Below are 23,813 nucleotides of genomic sequence, written 5' to 3'. Positions count from 1 at the left end.
CCATTAAACCTCACAACTGCTCCTAGCTATCCTACCCTCTCTCCACCTCATCCCTGTATGCTCCCTCATGCAACACTTTACTGTTCCCCATTGCTAGCCTGCTGTACCTCCCCCACCCCACCCCACCCTCCTCCTTACCCTCGCCAGCCAAATTGCTTCTCCCATCATGTGCAGCTGCTCGCGGTCTGGCCTTGGCAGTCAGGAACAGTTGTCGTGTGTGTGAGTTGAGTTTGCATGAAGAATTTGGTCAAAAAGATACTTGTTTAACAGTCTTTACAATGTGCTTATTTGTGACTCAATGTCTCCGCTATATGGTGAGTAGCAATCTATCTGTTTCATAATATTGTCATTATTCCATCCTGGATTTTCCATTGTTTAATAAATAAAATAGTTTGTCCCACAGCTGCCTGTGTGCAGGGTAAAGCTACTCTCTCATTTCGCACACACATCTTCTTGAAAAGATAAGGACAATGTGAATAAATAACAAACAGGCAGTTTCTAAGTACTTCTTGCTGCATTCTTCCTTGGCAGATAACAGCAGAAATCACTCCCTTAAAACTGCTCCATAGCTTACTTTATAGGGTATCCCCCAGCTATTACAGAAACTTTCAACATTTCGTAACAATGCAGTTCAGGGTATCCAAAGCACTTGCCCAGTCATGTTTTAGTACTATTGAAACAATTAGGATTTTACAAATGGAGAATCAACAGATGAAGTAGAAGTAACTTTTTGGGTGCCAAAGGGAAGTGTTTTTGGACCCTTGCTGCTCATGTTGAATATTAATGACCTTGACAATATTTGTAGCAGAGTCTCAGACTTTGATTTCAGAGTGGTGCTAAGACTGGATAGTTCCTTTAAATTTACAGAAATGCAAAACAGTTCACTTCACAAACCACAGAAAAGCAGTATCCTATTACTACAAAATCAGTTAGTCACAACTGGACTCAGTCACCTCATACAAATAACTGCTTGTAACAATTTGTGGGGATATGAAATGCAATGATCACATATGCTCAGTCATAGATAAGGATTCTATAAAGGAAAATTCTTATAAAAGTCTTACGCATCACATCCTAGAATATCACTCAAGTGTTTATGATCAATATCAAATAGGGCTAAAAGGGGATATTGAACATATATAAAGAAGAGCAGCATAAATGGTCACAGGTTTTAGGGAAGAGAGAAAAATGAATAAAATTATTTTTTCATTAAATGATTTTTTAATTATTTACACATTGTGTTCATGTAACAAAACTATAAAACCATTTTTTTCATCCAGTAACACCAACAACATGCTTGTCTGGAAGTGAGAAAATTTTCTTCGTTATCTCCTTGTATTTTGCAAGAGTATTCTCATTCTCACCTGGAAAAGAAACATTAATTTTATGAGCAAACTACTCTCAGTTTCAAAAATAGGGCATTGTGACCAGCTTACAAAACATATCTATTTATCTCAGTGCTGACATCTGAAGTACTAGTCAAAAACAAAATAAAGCAAAGTAAAACTGCAATACTAAAACTGCTGTTACTGACTCATATAACTCTGTTGAACAATAAAAATCCAAGAAACTATGAATAAAGTGAATATCCTCAAACACTCTTTTAAACAAATCATTGAAAACATTTCTCATTTTTTTCAGTAATAAAAAATGTGAAACTATTTATACACTGTCTATTTTTCCAAAGTATTAAAGACACAAGTACCAAAATAATAGACAGGGTCACTCTCATATGCTTTGCCTTGAAAATTACATAAAACCACAGAAAAAGCATGAGAATACAGTGACAGCAGGTAACGCAAACAGTAAATTTGCAAATAACAAAGTGCTGGTTTTGTTTGTGTGTGTGTGTGTGTGTGTGTGTGTGTGTGCGTGAGAGAGAGAGAGAGAGAGAGAGAGAGAGAGAGAGAGAGAAAACTTTTACTAGAAAAAGAAGACAATCTGAAAAACTAGTGTGAATACTGTTCCCTGTTAGGTGTTTCTGTGCCCCACAGTTCAGTCCACTGTAGGTGAGTGGTTCCCTTTCCCTTACTTCACTTATTGCCTTTATAACTGATTATTTTAACTTGCTGAGTTTTAACTAGATGAGTCAACCAAGTATCAAATAACTTGAACAGGAGAATAATGTACGAAGATTGATAAAACCACTGTATAATGGATTGAAGACCTAACAGAATGAACAGAAAAAGAGATTTGTAAAGGGAAAATACATAAATAAAAGATGTTTTGAACTAAAGAGTATGATGTAGAAGTTAGCAAGTATAAAGAAAATTATGGGAACTTCAACACACTAATTCTCCAATAAGAAGTGGTTCATGGGAATGGAGGCATGCCTAATGGCATTCCAGAAGTAGTCCATCGGGTTTAGACTGGATGAATTTGGTGGCAAAGACATCAATGTGAGTTGACTATCAGGCTCCTCAAACCCCTGAAGCACGATTCTGGCATTTTGACATGGAAAACACCTTCCATTTTTACCACAGGTCCCATCAAAGCCTAAGTGAAATATTCCCTTAAAGCAGAAATCTGTCCCCCACTAACATGTATCCATGGTGTGGTGCATGTTTCAAGCAGCAGCAGCAGCAGCAGCAGATTTTCGCCTGAATGATCATGCATCCGGGCATGACTATCGCCCTGGTGTAACAAGAAATGTGATTCATCCAGCCAGATGAAGCATTTACACTGAATCATGGTCCAGTCTTGATTATCCCATGTGAACTGCAATCATAACTGATCATGTCATTGGATCATTTGTTTCAGAGCCCCATGTTCAACATCGTGTATTGAACGGTGTGCTCTGAAACATTTGTGCCTGTGCCAGCAGTGTACTCTACCATCAGACTTACCAAAGGTCATCATCTATCCTGCTTCACCAAGTGGGCAAGTCTCTGACCTCCATAACCCATGATGAGGCATGGACATCCAACTTGTCTGTTTTGTGGTTTCACCATTTTCTAATGACTTTCCATAGACGCCACAACAGTGGCATGTGAACAACTGACCAGCTTAATGATTTCTGAGATACTTGTTCCCAGCTGCTAGGCAATAATAATCTGCCCTTTGTCAAAGTTTCTAAGGTCAGTAGATTTCCTCTTTTGTGGCCCATATCATCACAAAACTGATTCTCCGCGAGTGTCTGGTCTGCATGTATACTCTTCTTACAGTGTTATATGTCCGCAACACTACCAGGTGTCATGCAAACTCCCCTGATGAGCAATTGTCGTAATGGCTTGACACAACAATGTAGCATCTTGTGTCTTACAGTACTATTTGAAGTATCCAAGAAACCACAGACTTATATGGGCTCCTTAATGTCATCACCTAATCTTGTTCCTCACTCCTTAGCCAGTTGATTCAGTTCCTCATTCAGAAAAATCATTGCAGTATAGGGAACTGATGCATTCCTATAGATTTTTCATGTGGCAATCAGGAAGTGCTATTCCAAATGGACCATTTCATTAATCGAGCAAATAATACCCATTGTGAACATAACAATGCAACTTAGCGTAGCTATCTGAATAGGTAAGACAAAAAGAAACTAAATTGCAGCTCATTTAAATGAAAATAGCATCTTGATACAGAATATATCAATAATCCTTCTATGTTCCATATGAATATAATGCCATGACTGAGAAAACAGACGAACCTTCATTCCATATGTTTGACACAGCATCCCTGTACTCAGATACATTAGGAATGGATGATATATCTTCATTTATGTCTTCTACATCACCGTTTGGCCATTTCAAAAGTTTGAGAATACTATGACGAGATAAATTGGTGTCCCATCTATAATATTCCATGTCAGCTTCCGTTTTCTCTTTTTCCCAGTCCTCAAATTTCTATAAATCAGAAAATGTCAAACATTATCTGTTGTTCTAATTACAACAAATAATTAATTTCTACAAATTCCATAATTTGCAAAAATAAGAATAACAGCAGTATAAATAAAATACATACAAGAGACTCATGTACAACTGCTGTCAAAAGATACATGGCATAATCATAATTCTGTTTCTTCAGTGGACAACGATCAGCTGCAATGGTCAAAACGTCTGTTTTGGCATCATAGCGTTCTTGAACAAGCCTCTGCAATTTGTCTTTTGCATGATCATCTAAACTAAAGTTTTTAACTTTCACCTGAAAGCAAAAACAACAATTAAAATTTACTGAAGACTCAAAAACTACACTAAAGTAACTCATTTGTACCTACCCGAATTGTAACTATCCTAGCCTTGGGATCCCGGATTGTTGGTGATGAATGACAATAGTCTGATGAAATTACTTCTAAAGGAAAATACTGTTCTATCTTTTCATCACTGTCCAACTCTTCAGGCCATGGAGTACAGAATTTTTTAAGTGCATTGCAATGTTTTTTAACTGCTGGAGGAGTTAGATGAAGAAAGTTAGGAATCTTCATCAATTCAGCATTTCCATATTTTCCTGGAACAACTCCTTTTTCAACATACCCCTGTCGAACAGGCAGAGGTACAACTGCAGGATGGAAGGATCGAGGGCCCACCCAGACATTTGACCAGTCTGCATCAGGTGATAGCTGGTTGCTTCTATTAAGTAAAAAAGCAATACATTTTTAATCCCAAGAAATTACTATTTTATAGCTAAATAATTAGTTCAAGTTCTAGCAAATAACGACAATTTATTTGGATAGTAATTTAGAATTGTATTGGATCACTCCATGAAAACTTGTACCAAGGCTGGGATTCCTAGCTTGTCTCCCTCCTCAAGCTAAATTTCCATTCACACATCAGCCCACTTGGTTTTTCTCCTAAATTCGAATAGCATTCGCGTAATGAAACTAATAATCAGCATTCAAGTTTGCAGATCCCTCTCTCCATGCCAACTGTCAGGCAATTTCAGAATGTTTTTTTGTTCGCTAAACAGTAGCTCTGGTAAATACACCGACAGGAGAAAAATGTAAACGACGTTGGAAGGCATGTTGCTACATATAAAAGATGATATCTATTCAAATTTTGCACTAGTCACATAACAGCGATGCTAGTAGTGCCACTGCCGAGGATGAAAATCAGGTTTGCTTTAAATAAACACTGTAACAATTGCGAGCATTACTTACCTTTGAGACTGCTGTTAGTCAACAATTCCTTTAAGTGACAAAAATGCCATTATCGACACCTCACTGTATTTCAGTGAGGTTTTGTGTAATGCAGAAAGACTTGGCAGGAATGTAGCCAGCCACTGTACATGGTTACTGGCAATGGTGGTCACAAGAATATACACTTGCCACCAGGCTCTGGACGGCCAACGAGGCACTACAGAGGAGGAAGGCCTTTGTGTTCAGTGTCTCGCTCTGGCACATCACACTTCATCTGCAGCAACAACTTGTGCAGCAGTTGGCACAACAGTAACACAATAAACTGTTACAAATCAGTTACTTCAAGGACAGCACCAGGCCAGAAGCCCTGTAGCACGCATTACAAACCACCACCATTTGCAAATTCAGTTGTGTCAAGTGAGAAAGCATTTGAGGCAAGGATGAATGTCTTTCGTGTTTTGTGATTAAAGCTGGTTCTGCCTCGGTGCCAGTGATGGCTGTGTGTTGGTCAGGAGGCGACCAGCTGAGGCCCTGAAACCAACATTTCTGCTTGCTCACGCACTGGACATGCACCTGAAGTTATGGTTTTGTAGGACAGCAAAAGAACTCTTGTGGTTATCCCACAAGCCATGACTGCAAATATGTACATCATTCTGGTGATCCAACCTGCTGTGCTGTCATTCATGAACAAAACTCTAGGGAGCATTTTCCAACAGGATAATGTTCACCCACATACCACTCCTGTAACCCGACATGCTCCACAAAGTGTCAACATGTTGCCACAGCGTGTTCAATCAACGTACCTGCCTCCAAGTGAGCACATATGGGACATCATCAGACAACAAATCCACAACCATACACAAACAGCATTAGCTGTCCCTGTACTGACTGACCAAGCGCAACAGGCATGGAACTCCATCCCACAAACTGACATCCAGCACCGGTACAACGCAATGCATGCACGTTTGCATGCTTGCATTCAACATTCTGGCAGTTACACTGCTTATTAATGTACTACCATTTCACATCGGCAATGGCTTATCCCGTGCTTACATTAATCTGTGATATTGCAATGTAAATAATTTGAATGAGTTTCCTGGGCAAACGTATTCCTGAAATTTCATTATTCCACATTAATTATATTTTGGCATTGCAATTTTTCTTACCTGTAAGCATATATTAGGAGCAGCTCAGGCTGCAGGTTATATTCCACATTTTTCTTAACTTGAGTGTTGACATAGTGTTGGCCAGATTGCTTTTGTTGGTATATACAGTGTAATCCCAGTCAGCGGTTACGTAGGGACATTCGTTTTACAGGAATTCCAATAAATGACTGATTGTCATTTCATCATCTTATTCCCCTTTTTTGTGACCCCCCCATCCCCTACATCACACTGAATATCTTAAGGTTATACTCATACATCAATTTTAACAAACTATGAAAACAATCAATTATTGACAAAATTATTTAATTGGATAAATAAAAAATCTACTCGCCAAGCAGCAACAGAACACACACATAAAAGACAGTTGTAATTGGCAAGTTTTTGGAGCCCGTGGCTCCTTCTTCAGGCAGAAGGACTGAAGGGGAAGGACGAAGGGTAAAGGACAGTACTTTTCCTTCACCCTTCTTCCTTCCCCTTCAATCCTCCTACCTGGAGGAGGAGCCAGTGGCTCCGAAAGCTTGCCAATTACAACCGTCTTTTATGTGTGTTCTGCTGTCACTTGCTGACTAGATTTTTTTATCCATCCAATTAAATAGTTATAATAAACTGATAAATGAGTATTAGCTTCCTGCTTCAATATGAAACACATCATCTGCCTGCTATTATCTCCATGGCTACTTAGAAACCAGATGTTACACACCTTTATATTTATCTGCTGCCAAACCCACTGCACAAAGCACAAGTGTAACAACAGGATGCCTAATCAAAACTTCTACCATAAACTTGAATTGTATGGAGTGGTGATTTTTTTCCCCTTTTAGAGTCAAAACTTTCAAAAACTCAATTCTGAACAAAGTCAAAAAAATTATTAAGTTTAATGAAAGTACAGTAGGTATTAGTGAAGACTGAGCTAAATGAGAAATATATAGCAGATAAAATATACCAGTTTATTAGTCGAAGACACAAATATGAGGATAAACATTTGGGATAGAAAATAAGCCAAACAAATATCTTAAATAGAAAATCAATATGAACTGATAGGACAATAAGCAAAAAGACCAAAAGAGAGAGTCAGAAATTTGGAAAAGAAGAGGATGTAACCAAGAAATGACACTGCTTATAAGGAGGATTAGAAGTAGATTCCCAACAGTGAAGTGTGATGGTGATGATATCAAAACAACTGATTTTCAAGTGAGAAGCAATAGCTGATAGAAGCAAGGAATTAGAAACCAATATGACTTTGGACACCTGCTCAAAAAGTAACAAAAAAGAAAAAGGTGTTTAAAATCCTGTTGGTCATTAGAGACAGAGCCCCAACTTGAAAAAATGAGAATGGGGATGGAAACTGCCTATTGTTTTCTAAGTAACTATTCCAGCATTTGCCTTAATCAATTTAGGGTCACTGCCAGTAAACCCTCAATCCTTTGAAGAACTGAACTCCCAAATATGAATCACTTTGAAATGTCTGATTACCTTACAAATGAATTAAAGTGTTATATATTTGTCTTAAAGCATGTAAATGAGAAAAAGTTTAGCAAAAGTTTGAAATTATACTTAAAGTTTGTTGGAAGTTGCTCAGAGCTCTCATTATGAAACACTGGATGAACGTAAACAGAGTAATCTGTGCTCAATTTTAAGCAAATGCTAGTTTTTCACTTGTCTCAATGTTTACATCATCATATACAAAGGCGATGTACTTGAGGACAATATTATGGAAATGGAAGAGGATGTAGATCAAGATGAAATGGGAGATATGATACTGCGTGAAGAGTTTGACAGAGCACTGAAAGACCTGAGTCGAAACAAGGCCCCCGGAGTAGACAACATTCCATTGGAACTACTGACGGCCTTGGGAGAGCCAGTCCTGACAAAACTCTACCATCTGGTGAGCAAGATGTATGAGACAGGCGAAATACCCTCAGACTTCAAGAAGAATATAATAATTCCAATCCCAAAGAAAGCAGGTGCTGACAGATGTGAAAATTACCGAACAATCAGTTTAATAAGCCACAGCTGCAAAATACTAACATGAATTCTTTACAGGCGAATGGAAAAACTAGTAGAAGCCGACCTCGGGGAAGATCAGTTTGGATTCCGTAGAAATACTGGAACACGTGAGGCAATACTGACCTTACGACTTATCTTAGAAGAAAGATTAAGGAAAGGCAAACCTACGTTTCTAGCATTTGTAGACTTAGAGAAAGCTTTTGACAATGTTGACTGAAATACTCTCTTTCAAATTCTAAAGGTGGCAGGGGTAAAATACAGGGAGCGAAAGGCTATTTACAATTTGTACAGAAACCAGGTGGCAGTTATAAGAGTCGAGGGATATGAAAGGGAAGCAGTGGTTGGGAAGGGAGTAAGACAGAGTTGTAGCCTCTCCCCGATGTTATTCAATCTGTATATTGAACAAGCAGTAAAGGAAACAAAAGAAAAATTCGGAGTAGGTATTAAAATCCATGGAGAAGAAATAAAAACTTTGAGGTTCGCCGATGACATTGTAATTCAGTCAGAGACAGCAAAGGACTTGGAAGAGCAGTTGAATGGAATGGATGGTGTCTTGAAGGGAGGATATAAGATGAACATCAACAAAAGCAAAACAAGGATAATGGAATGTAGTCGAATTAAGTCAGGTGATGCTGAGGGTATTAGATTAGGAAATGAGACAGTTAAAGTAGTAAAGGAGTTTTGCTATTTGGGGAGCAAAATAACTGATGATGGTCGAAGTAGAGAGGATATAAAATGTAGACTGGCAATGGCAAGGAAAGCGTTTCTGAAGAAGAGAAATTTGTTAACATCGAGTATAGATTTAAGTGTCAGGAAGTCATTTCTGAAAGTATTTGTATGGAGTGTAGCCATGTATGGAAGTGAAACATGGACGGTAAATAGTTTGGACAAGAAGAGAATAGAAGCTTTCAAAATGTGGTGCTACAGAAGAATGCTGAAGATTAGATGGGTAGATCATATAACTAATGAGGAAGTATTGAATAGGATTGGGGAGAAGAGAAGTTTGTGGCACAACCTGACTAGAAGAAGGGATCGGTTGGTAGGACATGTTCTGAGGCATCAAGGGATCACCAATTTAGTATTGAGGGCAGCGTGGAGGGTAAACATCGTAGGGGGAGACCAAGAGATGAATACACTAAGCAGATTCAGAAGGATGTAGGTTGCAGAAGGTACTGGGAGATGAAGAATCTTGCACAAGATAGAGTAGCATGAAGAGCTGCATCAAACCAGTCTTAGGACTGAAGACCACAACAACAACAACATCTCTCCCAAACTACATATTGTACAATGATTTAATTTTGCAGGTTCATTCAGTCTGCAAACAATATTGCAAATAGTAGTAAAGAAGTAATAAATTAAAACATCATGCCCGATGCTGAAGTTTGACTGCATGAATAGCAAATAATGTAGGAAGCGATAAGCTTTTCCTATCATCATTAATTGGGAGGGTGGGGTTGTCAGTGAGAAAAAAACTACCTATAGCAGACCTGTAACTGGCAAAACATATACTATCAAAGGGAGAGACAATTGTGAAACGACACAGGTCATATACCAGCTCTTATGTAAACACTGTTTGGCCTTTTACATCAGCATGACTACCACCAAATTATCAATTAGGATGAATGGGTACAGGCAGAAGGTATATACTGGCAATATGCAATATCTTGTTGCTGAGCATGCTCTACAATATGACAGTCATGACCTTGGTGCCTGTTTCACCACACGCACCCCAGACACCAGTTTCTCAGAACTCCACAAGTGGGAACTAGTGCTACAACATGTCCTTGATTCTCACCACCCACCTGGTCTTAATTTCCATCAATTTCTTTCATCTCAGCATTTCTTCTCAGTAGCTACTCCGTTTTAGTTTTCTGCATCTTTCATTGTCTTACCCATCTATTTTTCACTGCCCCCCCCCCCCCCCCCTCCCACATCTGTTACGTACAATGCACTTAACTTTTCACTCTTATTAACTCATGCATGAAATTTAAGCAGTAATCTCTGTCTTGCAAATTACCCTGTTTTCCACCTATAAGCTCTCAGGTTTTCAAATCTCATCTGATGCAGTCCCCAACAATCAGTCTTTCCTTCTCATCCCATGCAGTAAGTCTTCCCTGACCCGCAGTACTTGGTGACTTTTCGGAAATCTACTCCTTTTCCCAGACCTCTCCAGTCATTTTCCTTTGCCTCTCTTCCTTCCCCTTCAATACTTCTGTCTGAAGGAGGAGCCACTGGCTCCGAAAGCTTGCCTAATTACAAAACCTCAATCCATAAAACTTCTCACCGCACCCAAACCATGCACCCCCACCTTTTACCTTCTTCGTAAGATCCACAAACCCAATCATCCTGGCCGTCCTATAGTTGCCACTTGGTGAGTAGATTTTTTTATCTACCCAATTAAATATTTTGTCAAAAATTGATTGTTTTCGTTGTTATAAAAGCTAAGACAGCTTAACCCACTTTGAAAAAGTAGTTTATCACAACTGTTATTTAATCTGCACACTGAAGAAGCAAAGAAGAGAGTGAACGCTGTTTTTTGAAGAATTCTCTAATGGAAGGGACAAGTATATGGCAGAAAATTCCCATATATAAACTAAAATGAAAACAAAAGTAATTAAAAGTATCACAACAGATATATTAAAGGTGGGAAGGAGGGAGGAGGCAGAAGATACATGCTGTATATAATGTAGGATTAGACAATATGGCCAATCTGAGAAAGAAAGAAATGCAGAATGCATAGGTGATGCACATATTCTTCAGCTTCAAAAATTTACCATACAACCAGTTTCAGATGTCAAGCACCCATTTTTCTAAGTTTCAATTATTGGTGAAGTAGCTACTACTTGTAATTGGCCATTCCATGTGACAGAATGGGACATTCACATGACATTTTCACATGGCTCTGAGCACTATGGGACTTAACATCTTTGGTCATCAGTCCCCTAGAACTTAGAACTACTTAAACCTAACTAACCTAAGGACATCACACAACACCCAGTCATCACGAGGCAGAGAAAATCCCTGACCCCGCCGGGAATCGAACCCGTGACCCCGGGCGTGCGAAGCGAGAACGCTACCGCACGACCACGAGCTGCGGACCATTTTCACATGTTTCATAATCCAAAATTAAATTTGTATTTAAACAGGAGCACTCTTAGCATGTCCATAAAATGGTATATGTCTAAATATAATTTCAGTAAAATAAAATGATAGAAATATTATCTAGTATTGTGTAAATAACTAAAACAGACTTGTGATGGATCGAGACTCAGACAGGGCATAAAATCCATGTGTGGTAACATGGTATAAAAATTTTGTGAAATTACAGCCAACTACATTCTGACATTTTTCATGCTATTTTGTCAAAAACTGACACTTTGAGATTGTGGCTGTGTACAAAATACAAGTCGACTCTTACATAGAAGATTACAGCAACCAGCCACTTTTTACAATGCTATTTATTTATTTAAACACTGCCGTTACTGGTTTTGAACTGACAAGTTCATCTTCAGATGGCTATTTCATGTTTTACATTAGATTCCACCTTCTGTTTCCCCAACTGACGAAATTTCCTTGGGGTGGTGGTGCCAATGAAGAATTTGTGCTATTATGTTCCAGTGCAGGCTGCTTATGGGGTTGCAGCAGTGAAAACTGTATAGTGCACTTTTTTATGTATAAATATGCACATAATGTTAAGCACCACTCACACACTAAGAAGTTTAATCACATGGAGGTATGTATACATCTTTGCATATGCCTTTCCCATGAACATATGACAATAATTTATTAGGCTAATATTACATAGAATGTTATCATTTAAACTATATTAAGTTCATTCCTAACTGAAGAAGAAATGAAATGAAATGCTCATATGGCACTGCCAGCCGGGAGGCCCCATTCGGCAAACTTCAGCTGCCTAGTGCGAGTCTTATTGCAGTTGATGCCACTTTGGGCGACTCTTGTGCCAGTGATAGGATGAAATAATGATGAGGACAACACAATACCCAATCTACGAGTGGAAAAAATCTCCAACCCAGCCGGGAACTGAACCCGGGTCCACTGCATGGAAGGCAAGCATGTTACCATTCAGCTAAGCAGGCAATATTAAGAGAAACATGTAATATGTCAAACATTATTTAAGACACAAAAATTTTGAAATTTTATTTTATGAAAGTTCTTTTTTAATTTTATTAAAATAACAACTCAAAATTGATTAAAAGCAGGGAATAATTAACTTTTTAGTGTCTGCCAGCTAGTGTTTTGAATTGTGACAAAATGCAACAAGTTATAAAAAAACATAATTTGAAGGTTAAAAATTTTAAGATGCTGATTATTTCCATATGTGATTTTTCCCTAACATTTCTTTCTTATAAAACAAACTTGCATTGAAATAACATTGGATTGAGACTCAGAGAGGGAATAAAATCCACATGTGGTAATATATGAAAATTTCGTGAAATTACAGCCAACTGGATTTTGATATTTTTCGTGCTATTTTGTCAAAAACTGCCTTATTTTTTGTACTGTAACAGAAATAGACAATAAAACATACATTTTATACTGCATTAAATGTTATTCTTGCATTACAGAACAACAATTAAATTTTATATATCAGTGTTAAAATTACTATGTAAAGAATTTATAAAAACCCAAATACAGGAAGTTAATCATAATATACCTTATAAAACATGTCTTACAAAATTGTTGTTCAAGTGTTTGTTTTCTTATTAGAAGATAACTGTCTTCACCCACAATTACAACAAAATTCCCTGTATTTTATACAGATTTAGTAATTTTGAATTTTTCTGCACAAATTTATCTACAATAATGAAGGATTCAATTTTTTATGAGTTTGATTTCACTTTTGGTAGAATGGCCCGAATCTGAAAATGGCATCTGAAAATGTTTATTCAATAAATTTTATTTTGCAGTTTAGTCTGTGTACTACAAACATATCAAATTCTACACCACTTGCTGTTTCTCTGTGGTACCATAACAAATATTACCATGCACATGTAATGGTGCCAACAACAGAGAAGGGCAGAGCCGAATTTTCTGAAAATGTAGATATGTTTGGAGCACACCACTGGATGTAAGTGAAAGAAAATACATGAAAAAAATCAACACTTTTGATATCCCCTGGATATCACTTAAGAATGAAGTAATTGAATACAGAATGGAAATAAATTAATAGATCGGTGAGGAATGAAATGTGTCTCAAAAAACTTACCAGAAAAGGAAATGACTGCTCAGGACAAATGCAAGATGATGTGGAATAATTACACTGGAAATGATGAGACCAGTAGCAGAGGGGTAAAAATCTGTAGTAGGAGCAGATTGTAGTAGTAACAGTGGTGGGAAAGGGGGGAGGAGGAGGAGGAAGAGGAGGAGGAGGAGGAGGAGGAGGAGTGTGAGAAAGATTTTAAAACAGAATAGAGATGACCACAAATATTACAGTTACAAGGTGAATACAAGATCAATACAGGAAAAATGCATGGTAAGGACAACATTATATCAGTGAAATGAATGATGACAGATGGGACAAAAATACAAATTAACATGATGTTGAAAAATAATAACAATGGTTCAAGAAACAACAATCACTCACTGGACATTTGAGCAATTATTAGCAGGTCGGCCTGCAAACATGTATGACACATGTCATGGAAGGTCAGATGCTGAAAATTTTGGGAGGGTAATCTAAGAACTCCTATTTCAACTTCACTGCGGTTTAGAGTGGACGACATGTTACACAGTTATTATCTCTGACAGCCTCCTTTGACCACAACAGCCCATATTCCTTACCGTGGTGGCAGTACTTCTGGTTTTACAATTTTTCTTCTGGATTCTGTTTGCTCCTTCTTTGGTACCAGATTCAGCACCCTGAACTCATCTGCAAAAATAAGTGGTACACTGTATTGTATCTGACTGCTTTACAATTACTCTTTGAAAGAAAACATTATATGCCTGTACATAATAACTACCACTAGATAAGCCATGTGTTAACCGTTTTTACCATTAAATAAAAAAGAATATGCCATGATAACCACCAAAGTGGACTCAGTGGTTATTACTGACAATAAAGTTAGTGTCCAGTCCCTAGTGAATGAGACAGGAACTAAATTTGAGGATACCAAAGCAAAAGCCGAAATGCTGAAGTCCACTTTCAAATGTTCCTTTACAAGGGAGAACCCAGGAGAGTTGTCCCAGTTTAATCCTCATACTGCTGAAAAGATGAATGAAATAAGAATTATAGTTGGTGCCATAAATGATGGTGGTCGAGTTTAGGCTTGTTCTGCGCACCTATGTCACGCATTCTCCAACACCCAATGAGTGTTGCAGTGTTCTGAGTGCTCCCCTGTGAATGTGTTACACAATGTGTTAAACTAAATCGTAACAAGTTATTTCATGTATTTTTACTCAATTTGTTGCAAGTTGCCATCGCCGATGGTGGAGGTAAGCAACAAATTCTACATAAACAAGCGAGACACATAATTTACAGGATATACGCTTTCTTCAAAGGTAAAGCATGCGTATGCATGTACCACAACTACTGCTTTGAACCAGTAACAATGCAATCCCCGTCCAAGCCTAAACCTGTGCGAACCACCACTGTTTGTGAATCAGACTATAGTGCCAATGGTATTGAAATCATTAAAATTCAACAAGGCTCCAGGGTCCAATGGAATCCCTGACAGATTCTATACTGAATCTGCATCTGAGTTAGCTCCTCTTCCAACTATAATCTATCATAGATCCCTCGAACAAAAAGCTTTGCTCAGTTCTTGGAAAAAGACACAGGTCACACCAGTCTACAAGAAGGGGAGTAGAAGTAATCCACAAAATTACCGTCTTGACATCGATTTCTCGTAGAATCTTGAAACATATTCTGAACTCAAACATAATGAGGTATCTTGAAAATAGCAACCTCCTCAACTCCAACCAGCATGGATTCCAAAAACAATGCACTTTTCTCACATGACACACTGAAAGCTTTGGATCAAGGCAGTCAGGTCGACACAGTATTTCTTGATTTCCAAAAAGCATTTGACTCAGTACCACACCCCTGCTTATTGTCAAAAGTATGATCATGTGGGGTATCACGTGAAATCTGCGACTGAATTGAGGACTTTCTGGTAGGGAGGACGCAGCATGTTATTTTGGATGGAGAGTCATCGTCAGATGTAGATGTAACTTCAGGGAAATATGTTGAGACCCTTGCTGTTCATGTTGTATATTAATGAGCTTGTAGACAATATTAATAGTAACCTCAGACTTTTTGCAGACGATGCAGTTATCTGTAATGAAGTACTATCTGAAAGAAGCTGCATAAATATTCACTAAAATCTTGATAAGATTTCAAAGTGGTGCAAAGATTGGCAACCTGCTTTAAATGATCAGAAACGTAAAATTGTGCACTTCACAAAATAAAAAAAATGATGTATGTATGATATGAATGAGTACTCTTGGAACCAGTCAACTGATACAAATACGTGGGTGTAACACTTTCCAGGGATATAAAATGGGATGATCACATAGGCTCAGTCGTGGGTAAAGCAGAAGACAGACTTCATTTTATCGGTAGAATACTGGGGAAGTGCAATCAGTAATCAAAAGAGATTGCTTACAAGTTACTCGTGCAACTGGTTCTAGAATATTGCCCAAGTGTGTGGGACCCATACCAAATAGGACAAACAGTGGAAACTGAACATATAATTACTGAGAAGGACAGCATGAATGGTCACAGGTTTGTTTAATGCATGGGAGAATGTCACAGAAATACTGAAAGAACTGAACTGGGAGACTCCTGAAGATAGACATAGCCGGCCGGTGAGGCCCTGCAGTTCTAGGTGCTTCAGTCTGGAACTGCGTGACCGCTAGGGTTGCAGGTCCGAATCCTGCCTCGGGCATGGATGTGTGTGATGTTCTTAAGTTAGTTAGGTTTAAGTAGTTCTAAGTTCTAGGGGACTGATGGCCACAGATGTTAAGTCCCACAGTGCTCAGAGCCATTTGAACTATTTTTGAAGATAGACATAAACTATCCTGAGAAAGTCAATTAACGAAGTTTGAACAACTGGCTTTAAATGATAAGTTTAGGAATATACTACAATCTCCTATGTATCACTTATATAGGGATCATGAGGATAAAATTAGAATAATTACTAAACTCACAGAGGTATTCAAACAATTATTCTTCACACACTCCATATGTGACTGGAATGGGAAGAAACCCTAATAAGTGGTACAGTGGGACATCCTCTTACACCTGGCATCCCAGCACCCTATTTATTACTCCATGCCTCACTGGATATGATTGTCGAAAGGACAGACTCAGCATACAGGAAAGTCAAAACAACCTTTGGTGACATTAAAAGCAATGGTGGTAACATTAAGAGTGCAATGGGAATTCCACTGTTAAATGCAGCGGAGAGAGCAGATAGGTGGAAAGAATATATTGAAAGCCTCTATGAGGGTGAAGATATGTCTGATGTGATAGAAGAAGAAACAGGAGTCAATTTAGAAGAGATAGGGGATCCAGTATTAGAATCGGAATTAAAAGAGCTTTGGAGGACTTACGGTCAAATAAGGCAGAAGGGATAGATAAAATTCCATCAGAATTTCTAAAGTCATTGGGGGAAGTGGCAACAAAACGACTATTCACGTTGGTGTGTAGAATATATGAGTCTGGCGATACACCATCTGACTTTCGGAAAAGCATCATCCACACAATTCCGAAGACAGCAAGAGCTGACAAGTGCGAGAATTATCGCACAATCAGCTTAACAGTTCATGCATCGAAGCTGCTTACAAGAACAATATACAGAAGAATGGAAAAGAAAATTGAGAATGCGCTAGGTGACGATCAGTTTGGCTTTAGGAAAAGTAAAGGGACGAGAGAGGCAATTATGACGTTACGGCTAATAATGGAAGCAAGGCTAAAGAAAAATCAAGACACTTTCATAGGATTTGTCGACCTGGAAAAAGCATTCGACAATATAAAATGGTGCAAGCTGTTCGAGATTCTGAAAAAAGTAGGGGTAAGCTATAGGGCGAGACGGGTCATATACAATATGTACAACAACCAAGAGGGAATAATAAGAGTGGACGATCAAGAACGAAGTGTTCGTATTAAGAAGGGTGTAAGACAAGGCTGTAGCCTTTCGCCCCTACTCTTCAATCTGTACATCGAGGAAGCAATGATGGAAATAAAAGAAAGGTTTAGGAGTGGAATTAAAATACAAGGTGAAAGGATATCAATGATACGATTCGCTGATGACATTGCTATCCTGAGTGAAAGTGAAGAAGAATTAAATGATCTGCTGAACGGAATGAACAGTCTAATGAGTACACAGTATGGTTTGAGAGTAAATCGGAGAAAGACGAAGGTAATGAGAAGTAGTAGAAATGAGAACAGTGAGAAACTTAACGTCAGGATTGATGGTCACGAAGTCACTGAAGTTAAGGAATTCTGCTACCTAGGCAGTAAAATAACCAATGACGGATGGAGCAAGGAGGACATCAAAAGCAGACTCGCTATGGCAAAATAGGCATTTCTGGCCAAGAGAAGTCTACTAATATCAAATACCGGCCTTAATTTGAGGAAGAAATTTCTGAGGATGTACGTCTGGAGTACAGCATTGTATGGTAGTGAAACATGGACTGTGGGAAAACCGGAACAGAAGAGAATCGAAGCATTTGAGATGTGGTGCTATAGACGAATGTTGAAAATTAGGTGGACTGATAAGGTAAGGAATGAGGAGGTTCTACACAGAATCGGAGAGGAAAGGAATATGTGGAAAACACTGCTAAGGAGAAGGGACAGGATGATAGGCCATCTGCTAAGACATGAGGGAATGACTTCCATGGTACTAGAGGGAGCTGTAGAGGGCAAAAGCTGTAGAGGAAGACAGAGATTGGAATACGTCACGCAAATAATTGAGGATGTAGGTTGCAAGTGCTACTCTGAGATGAAGAGGTTAGCACAGGAAAGGAATTCGTGGCAGGCCGCATCAAACCAGTCAGTAGACTGATGACAAAAAAAAAAAAAAGAAAAAACCTCACTGTACTGGAACTTCTGAATCGTGTTCTCTTCCAGTAGTCTGTCCACCTCCTACAGCACATTGAAATGAGGAACAGCCTCCTCACTATCCTTTACACCAGTTGTTCCCAGCATGGGGTTAGTTACCCCCTGATGGGTAAAACAAGATTTTCTAAGGGATAAAATATCAAAAGTGTGTGATTTTGTTTGTCAAGAAACTAGGTTACTTTTAAAACATCATCATTATTATTATTATCACAATTTTGCAAGACTTTAATACTGATTGTATAAGTTATCAGTAATTACTTTTTCCTCAATTGCTAGCATTAACACATGACATCATGCAGTGGAGGTTACAGGCACATCACATAGAATACCAATTACACAATTACGTATTATTTTGAACAATTCATCTATGAAAGTAAAAACACAACATATGTAACAAACACTAAATATCTCATGAAAATGTGTTCTGCAAGTTGTAGGTAGTTCCTGCAACAGACTAGAAATTGTTTCATTACTTACTTTGAAATGGATATATAAACTAACTGGCAGCACAACACAGTACTGTACACAGAATTATCATCATTATTGTTGTTATTGGAGAGGTCACACACAAAGTGTTAACAACCTGAAGTCTTGCAATGTCTGGCACTTCAGATGTAAGGAGTCCAGCAGACAAATGATTCAGAAACAGTAACTATGGTGCACACATCTTAACTAAGTGGATTTTAAATGGGGATGCATGGTGTAGGTGAAACAAATGTAACTAGGGTGTGGGATAGTACAGAGAAACCACGTTTTACAACAGGTGCCTACTCTGACTGTGAATGATTGTTACCTATCGTGACTGAGTTATTGGTGCGCTCGCAACTCGCTATTCACGGGGAATTGCTCCATCATTCGTTTAGCGCGTGCGAATGTGTGCTGACTTGAAACTCCCTGACAGATTAAAACTGTGTGCAGGGGCAGGACTCGAAACCAGATACTTCGGAAAGCTGTGTGCACAGGTTGTGAACTGTGCGTGGATAACTGTAAAGCAAGTGTCAGCGAAAGACAAATGTTCTGGGTTCGAGTCTCACTCCAGCACGGTTTTAATCTGACAGTAATTTTCATTACAAGCAGTATCTGTTGCAGTTAGCGTCCACATAGCGCGGCTCCCTGTTCTTGGTGCAAGTGTAAAACGTTACACTGTGTGTAAATGAACTATGAGAAATACAAAAGAAACGTCCGGGGAGCAGGGACAGTAACACAAACCTTGACCACAGTTTGCTTACTTCCTTCCCGAAATTTGTAGCATCTTTATTGTGTTATAATAGTTACAAGCACTAAAAAAAAGTGAGCAGTTACTGTCTGCTCCAAAGTCAAATATTCATACCATCAGTGCTTGTTTGCTGTCGTTGAGAATACTGCCGTCTCGCAAAAACACATACTTCAGAAGCAGCTAGTCTAGCCTGAAGCAATGGACAGGCATTATCACATAACCTAACAAATCCTGCCATCACAACACAAATGTAAACACAAACACACGACTGACGGATGCTCAAAATCCTTAGAGCAGAGATAATACACTACGTACACGAGCTCGTAATCCCATAAGTTTTTATTATTCTTACAAATCTAAATTTCGGCTATAAAGAACCACCTTCAGTGCATCTGAGTTATAATTTATCAGACTCGTGGCAGTATATCCTACCATATGTTCTTACAGGTGTATAGGCAAAAGGAACCTGAGATTCCTTTTGCGTATACACCTATAAGAGCATATAGTGACATGTACTGCCGCGAGTCGTCGAATTTTAACTCAAATGCACTGAAGATCGCTATTTATAGCCGAAATCTAGATTTGGAATAGTAATAAAACTAATGGGATTGCGACTGGTTGCTGCATGCCTTTGCTTCGTTGGAGATGGTATTGGCCATAAAATGAAGAAAAAAGTATAAACATAAAGATAGAAATAAACACTTGTTGAAATATGAGCCTCCATCAAACAATCAATCGCCCATTAATCGTTTGTGTTAGGCACTGTTGTTCAAGGTATAGATAATTACGCAGTGCGCCACCCTGCCTAAACCACATCCACTACTCTTCTGCGTAGGTAATGCTCTGCGTTAGCACACGTAATTTTTTGCTCAGAAATTGGCGTAAAGAGCACATATTAATTTCCCCACTAAAGTGTATAACACCATGAAGCTGTCACCCACAATTATCGCTACACGTTATTATAAAGCAACCCTGATGTATTGTTTCCATTACTTATCGTTCTAGGGTTTGCATCTGCCCACATGTGGTTTTCGTGGTATTTTATCATACCATTCCGTGTAGAATCCGTCTCATTCACAAATAAAATTCAAGCTGTGAACTGCATATCTCACCACTCCACCTTACAATAGACCAACAGAACTACAAAGGTACACTGCTACTTCCTGCTATGGTGGCTGGAAGTGGAGGTGACCACAAAACATAAATGTCTACCGTTAGTGCATGTGTATTTTTGAAACTGATTTCTGTAGTGGTGACACCATTCATTTTGTTGTGAACCTCTGTGAAAAAAGGACCATGTACTCATGTTCGCAATATGGACTGTAATACCTTTCTATCTTTCTTTTTTAAGTAAGAAGAGGAGGAAATTATGGTGATAGCTAACAAGCATTAGTTTTAAAAGCATATTCCACACTTTTTCTAGCTCCCCAGCGTGGAGTAACCTACAAAAAGAAGCCCACCAGCCGTCTGCACCCAAGTGCAGGGACAATGGATGAGTCGACCAGTACCAAGCAGGTGCTGACCAGCGATGCTGCAGGCACCGTCTCCACCCCAGGATGCATCAGAAGACGGCGTCTGCACGCCAGGAAGCAAGAAAGAGATTAAGTAGATTGATCCCCCCAAGGGTCAAATCTTGCCACCACAAAGAAGACAACAACACAGTGGCAGGCAGCAGGAGCGTGAATGCTCCAACTGTCATCAGCACCAATGTTTCATTCTCCCCAAACTGGTTGCTCTGTTGGAGGTGCAAGAGCAGCCACTGTCACTGGTGATGACCTGGCTGCCTTCATCGTCTCGCTGTCTGTGGTCATGGACAAGGTGTCTCACATTGTCGGCACATAACAAAGAGTCGTCAAAGTCATGATGTCAGGCTGTGCTGGAAGGCACACTGGCTGCACTCCCAGCAATGTCCACACTTGGAAGATGTGAAGACTGGTTACACATTGCCACTCAAAAGCTGTCAGTATTGCTACCATAACCAAATAAGACACTGGAGGAACAGACCCATGCTTGTACTCTGCACAGACTTGGGAAGAGGGGTGATTCGTGCTGAAGACCTCTCAGTCAGTCCTCCACAGATTCATCTCCTTCTTCTTTCATTATGGCCTCCATATGACTACAGCTAGCCCATCTGTAGATTCGTTTTCTATTTCTCCTTCAAGAATTTTTTCATCCCATCCTTTATAATCTTCTGCTTTTTTTCAAAGATCTTCAATATCAACGTCTCTTGTTCATATCCCTGGCGAATCTTTATCCTTTTCTTGTATCATTCTCTGTTGTTGATGTCTGGCTTAATGATCTGTGTGTATTTTACTACCCTTTCATCTTGATCCCCAGGTCTGGCCAGTCCTTCCTAAGTTTTAACATCCCACTTGGATACAGTTTTTCTTCTTGTCTTACACATTGTTTCCACACATTATCCTAGGCAAGCAGACCTCTGAAATCTTTATGCTTGTAGTCACTCAGAACTTTCAGTGTAATAGATCATGAATATGAAACGATGTCAATGACGCTAATTCAGAGCGGTTATTTAGTGTTTAGACAGGCATTGCACTGGTTCTCGTGCATAGGATGAATCAGTTGCTGTTTGTAAACAGCTGAAAATCGCTCTGACTGCGGTTACGCAAGGAGACAGGCACCAAGAAGAACTCAGGGTATTACCTCCGCATCCCATTGACCATTAAGGTCAATGTGCTGTCTCGCACTGAAACTGATCGTCAGCCAGTAAGAGCCACTGTACCTGATGAGAAACCTACTGTGTGCCTGTGTCCTCTACCATAGGCAACCAAACACAAAAGGGTAAGGTTCTGTTAGTCACTGGTTGTTCAAATGTACAGGCAGTATAGTAGCAATGGATGGGGAGGATCACCTTGTACACCTACGGGCCTAATTCAACATATTGGATAGGCCATACTGGCAGCAGATTGCTTAAATAATAGCCTCTGAAGGTTCTGTGAAAAGCTAAGCTGTGACTTCCTGGACTTGTGCAATAGGGATGCGAACTGTAGGGTCCACCTAAATGTCTCAGGGCTGTACTACACATTAGAGGCTGCTGTCCAGGTGATGGACTGTGTGTGGAGTGCTCACAAGATTCTTTTCTTTTTTTTCTAGATTAGGCGATTCTCCATCTGGTTCAGATAATGACATCTATACGATACTCTAAAGTATTAGGGTAAGATTCAAGAAAATGGCTCCTACGGATGAAACTGCCAAAACATTTATGCAAAGTCCCAGAGTTTGTAGCAACCCTAAAAAGTAGTGGAGTTCACATAATATGAGGTAAGAAAGCTTGACAGGAGAGGGATTTTTGTTGTAAATCTAGGTGTGTATCGAAATACTAGTTATGGGAAATCGAGTTATTGTATTTGTCACAGTGGACAAGAAAACTAAATCTACAAAGAGAGAAACTGAAGATGCATGCGAGACTGCTAGAGCAATACTGTTTGTCAACGGTGGGCAAAAACGTGTAGATATATTGCAACAACCTATGCTGCATGCAATATGACCTCGCAGTTAGTGTCACTCACCGGCTCGCTGCAGGTTGTCAGTTCATATCTGACCACCAGCAATTATTTGTTATTTAGTACTTATCATTTCTGGTAGGTTTTCGAAATTTCATATGTTTGTAATTTTTGCAAATTACGCAATTTTATGTTTGTGTAAATAGCAGCACTCTCCATCCAGGAAATCAGTATTGTTCTGCCAGTATATTAGTGTCATAAACATGATTTTAGTGGTAAATGTTGTACTATATTTAAGATCCTGGTTTAGATTTGGACCTGACTGTAGTTTCAATGTGATATTGTTTGGTGGTGATACCAGGTACTGCAAAGTAGCTACAGTCCCTGGGCAAATTAATGACCACTTAAGGACAGATAAATGACTATTTTTTTGAAAAATTTATTATTATTTGCAGTTTGCAGATTGATTTGTTCGACTGGAGGTATATTAATTTAATTTAATTAGTGGCATATGGCATTTTTAGGATTTCATAAACCATGGTCAGTTCAAAATTAATATTTCATGAACCATAAGGCCTAGAAGACTGTGGTGTTATCTAAATTGTAGTGGAAACCTTGCTGCCAGGGACGGTTCGTTCATAAGGGGCAGAGGGGCCCAGTCATGCCAGAATTTTATAATATAGTTTTATGCTACGCATTTTTTAGTATTATATCAAATACTTTGAGTATGACATGATTTCGCTGTAGTACACCAGAGGTAATTAGGCACAGTTTCCACTGTTCTTTTGCAGAAATTCACGCTGTT

At 38.9% G+C, this 23,813-nt stretch overlaps 1 protein-coding gene across 1 annotated transcript; it reads right to left on the bottom strand.

Annotated features, from left to right (window-relative positions):
- Window positions 1-1,210: 1,210 nt before the first annotated feature.
- LOC126188213 (28S ribosomal protein S35, mitochondrial) lies at window positions 1,211-19,924 on the bottom strand. The gene is made up of 6 exons (XM_049929764.1): window positions 19,662-19,924; window positions 14,050-14,137; window positions 4,214-4,565; window positions 3,961-4,140; window positions 3,647-3,842; window positions 1,211-1,364 (listed from the first exon to the last, which is right to left on the bottom strand). Exons 1-6 carry the CDS (start codon window positions 19,783-19,785, stop codon window positions 1,273-1,275), a joined length of 1,032 nt encoding a protein of 343 aa, XP_049785721.1. The 5' UTR covers window positions 19,786-19,924; the 3' UTR covers window positions 1,211-1,272.
- Window positions 19,925-23,813: the final 3,889 nt, after the last annotated feature.

The sequence above is a fragment of the Schistocerca cancellata genome, chromosome 5 (genome assembly GCF_023864275.1).
Source record: "Schistocerca cancellata isolate TAMUIC-IGC-003103 chromosome 5, iqSchCanc2.1, whole genome shotgun sequence".
Taxonomy (NCBI): domain Eukaryota; kingdom Metazoa; phylum Arthropoda; class Insecta; order Orthoptera; family Acrididae; genus Schistocerca; species Schistocerca cancellata.
The sequence above is the reverse complement of the archived record's forward strand: the minus strand, read 5'-3'. Positions and strand labels throughout refer to the sequence as shown.